Source organism: Triturus cristatus, chromosome 8 (genome assembly GCF_964204655.1).
Source record: "Triturus cristatus chromosome 8, aTriCri1.1, whole genome shotgun sequence".
NCBI lineage: Eukaryota > Metazoa > Chordata > Amphibia > Caudata > Salamandridae > Triturus > Triturus cristatus.
In genome coordinates this window covers 1,135,194,646-1,135,202,717 of record NC_140591.1, presented here as the reverse complement: position 1 = coordinate 1,135,202,717, position 8,072 = coordinate 1,135,194,646, and the positions used below count along the sequence as shown (strand labels likewise).

At 40.6% G+C, this 8,072-nt stretch overlaps 1 protein-coding gene across 1 annotated transcript in view; it reads right to left on the bottom strand.

Annotated features, from left to right (window-relative positions):
• Positions 1-592: 592 nt before the first annotated feature.
• TXNDC9 (thioredoxin domain containing 9) overlaps positions 593-8,072 on the bottom strand; it is a 118,424-nt gene continuing 110,944 nt past the window's right edge. Inside the window, exon 5 of the mRNA XM_085622778.1 lies at positions 593-1,527. Coding sequence (XP_085478904.1) covers positions 1,416-1,527 — 112 coding nt within the window. The 3' untranslated portion in view covers positions 593-1,415. The remainder of the gene's footprint in view (positions 1,528-8,072) is intronic.

Below are 8,072 nucleotides of genomic sequence, written 5' to 3'. Positions count from 1 at the left end.
AGAGTGCATGTATTTTCCAGCTGTCTCCCTAGTGTGATTTACACACACACACACACACACACACACACACACACACACACACACACACACACACACACACACACACACACCCCTCCCCCCTCAAGTATGTGCTCTTGCTCCACTTCTCTCCTTCACCTGTGTTCTCTTCCTCTTGTTGGTTCTCCCCACCATCCAAGTTGCTTTACCCCCACCGCCCATTCCTGCAACCCACTCATTCGTTATTTTTTTAAGAACGCTTTTGAACTCAATTTTACAAAAATATAAAATTGTGCCCTTTGTACGCAGATGCATCTGTTGAATGCATGCACATGCCTATAAAATGACAACATTCAAGTCAACAGGCTTTTTGTCCCTTTTATTAAGCCATGGTACATAGCCGGGATGCTCTCCAGTATGGCTCAAAACATTAGCAAAGCCAATAGATCTTATAGATATAACTTTGGCAATTTGGCAAAAGGAAGTAAATAATGTAGAAATTAAACGGAACAAATGAAACAATTGCACAAAATGGTTTGAAAGCAGCATAATATATATAAACAATGTATCCAACTTTCACAAAGAAAAAAACTACTCACGTTTTAATGTAATGTTTATTATCAAGCAAAACAAAATATAGGATTTAATCTGAAATAAATAACCAAATAATAAAAAACTGAATGGGAAAAAGGATGATTTAGTGGCACGAATCGACATAATTCTGTACAGTTATTCTTTCAATGCTGCAGTAGCTAGCATCGATGCAGCACAATTAGAGTGGCAGTAAGAGGCAACATGCTAAAAAAGACAACTGAAAAAGGTAACATTAACTTATTAAAGAATGTTATCAAGCACAACATGACGTTGCATGGTAAGTTTTGCACATATTGAAGTGCTAAGCAAGTTACCATTTTTTAAAACTCTAGTAACCATAAGCCAATTTATTTAATATATGCCTTTTGAAATTCAAATATGTAAAGTATAAGAAAGAGAAGTTTGTTCAAATACTTGTAAAATATGCCACCCTACGAAGACACTCCCAAAGGGTCCCACAACATTGCTAGAAATGATTTCCCATTCTTTCGAACTATCTAATGCATCACACCCCTGTAGAGGCCTCCTTTTCCATTAGTCCATTTTCAAATTTCATTTATTGGAAACGAAACAGAATGAGAAGGCAAGTACAAAAACAACTCAGGAAAAATGAAAACATATGCACATGGACTCTGTCAAGTTCAGACACGCATTACTGAACATGAGCAAAAATAATAAGGTACCTGATGTTGCACGATGTTATAAAAGTGTATAGAAAAATTGATTAGTCATTTTTTATATTCACTTTAAATTCAGGGTTCTGAAATGGTCTATAAAAACAGGCTGAGACTAAACTAATGTTTTCAGTGATCTTGAGCTAGACCCTAATCAGAGTCTGAATCATAGGTCTTTTCCCGGATAGTTTTCTTTTCAACTTTCGTGAAGTTTGTTCCAAATTTCTTTTGGCCCAGAGACGGTGGTTCCAAAATATTTCCACTAAGGAAAAAAGAAAAGGTTAATGGTCTACTACAAATTGAACCAGAGATGAATCACAATTTACAGTGAACAAGCAAAAAGCATGAATATTCACAGAACAGAATAACGTTTAAGAAAATGAATAGTGGTACGTAAAAGTGATTCAGAGTTTCATTGTCGATACCAGATCTTTCCACCCACCTTTCTATTTTGTGGTCTTTGCCTGAGAAGGTAAACAATGGGTGGGTGCAAGGTCTGGAGAATCAAACAGGAGAAGCATCTGCAACAAAGAGGCCCTATTTCAACTTCTGGAGTTCTGGGGACCACAACTCCTGAAGGAATAGGATAGATTCAAGATGGGTCAAATGTGGTTACTTAAGTCACAGGCTGGCAGATTACAAAATAATCAAATAATTGTTCATGCCACAAATCCAATAATGAGATTCAAAAGAATTAAACACTATAGAGGCTTGTACGGCAAATGGTGCAGAGAGGTTTGGTATAGGAGACCTTCAAAGTATTGAGTGCAGTAAGTAATACAAAATGCATCTATTTTGCATAAGGAAAGTACTTTTTAAAATTCAGAGGTTGAGATGGAAATAGATGTTATGGCAGAGTTGAGGGTCCTGGTAAAATCCTGGAATCAATTTGCCTAGACGGACCACAGAAAGACTTTTTTCCTAGACTCCCATGTGAAGGCTAGATTTATTTTTCTGCAATGGTTAGGCACGCTTACATCAGGTTTCATTAAGCAAAGTGGCTCTGTTCACGGTTTTTGTTAGATTTAAGATACTTTTTATGGTGACCAGTGATTCCATATGAATGTTAAATGGAAGTTGGACATTATTGCCCTTTGTAGGACAACCCAATCAACCTCCCAGTGGGAAAGAGTCAAACATCGAGAAAAAACAACTGTGTTTAAGATCTATCCAGGATGAAGAATTTCATCCCATTCAGAGCCCAATTTCAACAGGTGACATCCAAAAACCTTTGGACAAGAGGAGGTGGTTTTCCTGAGACAAAGGTTCTCAACAGATTTACTTTACGCAAGCATCATCCATATTTAACCCTTATTACAGAATATTGAAAGCAGTCAGGGATACCACTTTGGTGACGATCAGGTTTAATACAGCTTGCATAGGGTCAAGCAAACCATTCTATCTTACAAAGCTATGTAGTGTACTGAAACAAGGAGAACATTGCAGAGCTCTTGATGGTCCAGACTTTGCTTTTTAAGTAGGGATATGACAATAGGCGTTTTTAAGCCAACAAGCAATATACCAGTTTCAAGGAAGCAGTAAAACAGTGATGGTGTTGGGCATGCTGAATAATTACTTGTAATGTATTTGGAAAAAAAACAGTATCAAAACATGATGGTTTTGATAGATCATACAAAACATGAACTCAACAATTCTGTAGATATAAAAATGAAAAGAAAACACTGCTCAACGAATGATGTTCATACAAAGTCGTCCACATGGATCAATATCATGTTGGTAGTGAAGCCAATGAAGAAACAAGTGAGCTTATAAAATGGTATACCTTCTACTTTCACAGTTTAAACCCGCTATGCTCCAACAGGGGCCCCCATAACTCCAACCTATCACCCTTTCTCTTTCATCTAATACCATGTTTACACTGCAGCGCTGTATAAAGAAGGACTCCCTGAATGATGCACAATGTCCCTGGGAATCTGTTATAGGAGTTTCTTCTTGAATGGTGCTGTATCATTGCAACCTACACCTCTCAAAAAGTATTTACTACTAATCTCCCCTCCCTGTGCAGCCATTCTTGTATACTCCTGGCTCAATGCACTTAAAGTGCTGAACTGCAACAACGCTGCCGCTGAATGAGCATAATGCCTAGGATTTATATTACACAAATAAATGTAACCTCAAAGCAAAACTCAATGTCCAAAGGGACACAAATTCTGCTTCACCAGTATCTCTGGAAAAGACTAAAAAGAAGTGATAATAATCTCTCGGGTTAGTGGCAACTCTCTATTCAAACCAGATTACTCAATAACAACTAGGCCCTCTCAAGGTAGCCCCCAGTTTAGTAGCCGGTATAAGAACATTTTAGGATTAAAGAATTCTCAAATGCTTTTCTTTGAAGGCAAAGAGTAGAAGTAATCCGTTCTGGTACTCTGCTATCTAGCACACAAACCGGTCTGCTCAGCGGAGCAAGACACCTCCAGATCCCAGAATTGTATTCTTACTTCTTGACAGAATGACTTTAGAAGTAAGACAAACAAAGGGAGTGCTCTGAAAGTCTGGAACTCACTTCCCTAGCTATTGGGAAATAAATAAAAGCTGAAATATCACAGCAATAACCGGAGAATGTTTGGACAGGTCCTACATGGAGCAAAGTTCCATCAAATATTATGTTAATATATAAAGCTATTTTTCTCTACTGGTTTATTCCACCACTTCTGTATGTTGTGATAGCATCATTTAAACTGTGCTTGAAGCTACATAAAGTGCTTTCTCACCCTTTGGTCTATTTTGCGCTACATAAAAAAGTTTAATAAAGAAAGAATGCTTTGGTCAGGCTTACTGGATGATTGAAGTAAATTCTATTGACAAATCCATGGGAGAGTCAGTCTATAACATGCCAATGCATCAGGCAATCTTCTACCTAACTGGGCGCCAGCTGGTATCAGAACACTAAAAACTATCAGGGACAACACAGTCACTGTGGTACACCACAGGTTACTTTGGTGGACTCAAACTGCAAGGAGCAGAATCTGACATGCTGTGCAGAGTGTGAAAGATTGTCATTTAAATTCAGTAGATTTGTCCCGCCCTACTCCACAGAACTTCTAAAGGTAGCAAAAACTGCTTGATATATGAGCCTCAACAGTATATTAAAAAGTACTACATATATGGATGGATATTAGTCATTATCAGTCACAAATAAATATATGTAATGCCAGGTTTAACTAGCTGTGTGTGTTCTGGATCTTCTTTGATGCTATTCTGCTCTTTCAATTACACTCTACAACCTATCTCCTAGCAGACCGAATTATAACATTTTCACCAAAGCTGAATCCATTTCCAATTTGTTTTTTAAAAATGAATCCACAGTAATTAGTCAGTAACATTAAAGGGAGACTTAAAAAATAAAGCAGCTTTATTTGTATGGCCTGAACGTAACTGTTCAGGCAATACAGACCAACCTGCTTTCAATCAGCAATTCTTGAACACCATTTCTGTTATCAGGTTTTCCTGAGACCCCATAAGAAAATAGGGCCAAGGTACAGTTTACACATTACACACCTTCCCAGGACCTCTCTCATATTAGCTTATAAAAGGGATCTTGGGTGACTGAATTGTAAACCATTTCAGCAAGACCAACTTGTAGTAACGGAAGGAGGCCACACAATCCGGCAAAGATGAATATGGAGTCTCTTCCACGCATGTAAACGGATAGCACACGGTAAATCCTGGCGATTGCTCCTGATCCCCGCAGCAACTGCCAAGATCTGGAACACTCACCAAGAAACATTTGTATGAGCATTCTACAAACTCAATAAACAAAACACGCCTTTCCTTTTCCCAAAACATCCCAAACAAATGCATATTTTCCTTCAACAAAACAGGTCTAAGAGCCTTCAACAAATTATTCCACTCCCCCAAAAAACAAAGAAAATGAAAAATAGATCAGACAACATTAGTTTAAGACAAATCCAGAAAACATATGATAATATCAGTTCACAACAGAGTCCTGCTAATGCTTAAGACAGCGCATGGCCCTCTTGCCCTTAAAGAATGGACCAACTGGCATTTTCTGAAGGAAGATAATTAATAACGTTAGCAATCGCATCTTGAACAGCATGCGTGTTCACCCTTCCAACTAGAAAACCATCAGAAACATCACTAAGATCTCCTGCACCCTGACTAGGTAGCCCCAGACTCAAAACTTGATCAGTACCCTGGGTGACTAATTCAGTTTCGTTCTCCAACCACAAGCACGTCGAATCCAACGGTTCACTTGTGGTAGCATCTCCAACCTCCCGAGATCCATCTATTCTTCCGACACTCCTTTAATCCACTTTTTTCACCAAATTTGTATGCTTAGACACTTGCCACTCGCGTCGCAGGAAAACACCCATGAATTGTTCCTCCTTTGACCAGGAGGCCTCATTCTTTACCACATCCCCCCCACCTGAAACTGCATGTCCCTCACACTGTTTAAGGTATATCTAGCTATGCTTATTCTCTGCACAACTCTCACTTTGTGACGTACATCGCTCAAATCAGGCAAACTCCTAGAAGCAGCTGTTTTATCTAATATCCAGTTGAGCGACATTTTACATGAAGAATGCCTACCTCTCAGCAGCACTTACGAGGACACACCACTTGAAGAATGTGGGTGTTGCGACAGCTCCACAACCTGTCTTGGGCTGATTCTGCAAAATCACTCTCAAAAGACACAGCAACCTGTATACTATCCTTCAACATTCTGTTCACCCTATCAACCATTCCATTACCTTGGGGGATACACAACGCTACCGACAAATTCTTGATGCCGAATGAATGCATAAAATGGGACTGGAATTGTATCCCATTGTCAGTAGCCAAATCCTCAAGAACCTCTTCTGCACAGACCGGATAAAAATTCTATGACTGAACGGGTGTTAAGCTCCCTCAGAAACTTGCACTCCATCCATCTAGAAAAATAATCCACCAGGAACAAAGCATACCTCATACTAACTGGCAAATTATAAAATCGGCCCTATAAAGTCCATACCTAATTTTTCCCAAAGGTCTCTTGGAAAGCTTGACAGGGCACAATGGGGTCTTGAATACACGTAAAGACTTATCAGACTTGCTACAATGAGTGCAATTTTCCAGTATTACCTCAACCTATTTATCCCAGGCCACCAATAATACACCCAAACCCTCTTTTTGGTGGGTGTCATTCCCACAGGGCCTTGATGGGCCAATTTCACCAATCTCACCCTCAACTCTACTGGTGCAATCAACAAATTTCCATGAAAAACTAAATTCTCTTCCACAGACAACTCATCCTTGATCTTGTAGTAAGGTCTAAACACACTATTCACATTCCTCCTTAGGGCCAACCATTGACAACGTACTTCCTAAGCGCTATCTGGCTCGCATTGAACTAGAGTTCTATATCAGGACGCGAGGATTAGGCTGGTCATTGCTAACTTTAATTAACCAGCAGCCATTAACATTAATTTCATTTAAGTAAAAACATTCCAAAAGAAAACTACATTTCTCATGAACCATAGGGTAACAGTCCATCCAAAACACAATCAGTGTTGTCTTTGAATATCCAGACACTCCTTCTACCTCTTTCTTCACTGCTCCAGCAGCCGTCATTTAAGTGCTTCCGTCTTATACTGTATGCGCTTTATAAACGTGCTAAACCTATGGGCATGCAAGATACTGGCAATTCGTTGTAGTGCCTTTTTACGTTGTATGCGATATGAACTTTTTTTCCCCCATCCAGTGCAGTCACGAAAACGTTGATCGCTCCTTCACGGCCGCTGCCAGGTTTCATCTCAGGGCTCATGGGTGCAACGCAGTCAGCCGACACCTATAGGGCCGCTCACCACATGCCATTTGCGCTTAGTGCACTCTAACCCACCTCCCACACCAGTAATTAACGATCAGTGAAGCGCTTTCAGTCGCTTTCTCTTTCCTCAGGGGCTGTTATTATTTACCTAATCAATTGTTTGAGCCCCCGCCGGGAATCGGCACACCCAGGTGGGGTAAGATAAAATTGTTAAACTTTGTACCATCACGTCATCCTAGCAGTGACTAACAATTTACCACGATAAACTGCAATTCAGTATACCTGCCGTTGTTAACAGTTAAAATACCCTCTTTAATTACAAGCATTTTGTCATCAATACTGCTTAACACAATAATTGTTTGGCTATAATTAGAATGCAGAGCTCTGGTGATTACCTGAGGAAGGAGTCCAAAGAATACATGGAGGAGGAAGAGATAGTCTAGCTTCCCACTGATGACGAGTTCTGCCAACTAATTGATGTCTCTGCAGTCTCTCATGTGGTAGCCCCCTTGGGAGAGGAAAATACAGTGCCTAAAACCCCTCGTGCAGAGGGAAGAACATTCTGGGCCCCATCCTCTCTACCTCCAGGGCAGCCTCAGGCACTATCACACTAAGCGCAAGTGAATACACGGCCTGGGGGTCGACTTAGAGGCAGTTTTGCGCCTAAAAAAGGCCTTCATGAAGTCTCAACCCCCCCCCCCCCCCTCCAATTCCCCTATACCTGTACTTTAGGGGCTTTACCTTTTTCTCCCCCTCCCCATCCCCTCAAAACTCCCTGGATGGAGATGATTTCACTAATGCCACGGACGGGAAGGACGACGGAGAGCCAAACAGACCGTGGCACCTGTCCAAGGATTTCTCTTCCTTGCCAGGGAACCCCAAACCTGGCCGAGAACCTATGGTCCCAGAATCAGATATGCTGGATCCAGATGACCTTCTCAATCTGCGATCCACGGAGTGGGTTCCAGCACCAAAGGTTGACACTCATGTGGCAACCCGACTGCGGAAGCCTTTGGATA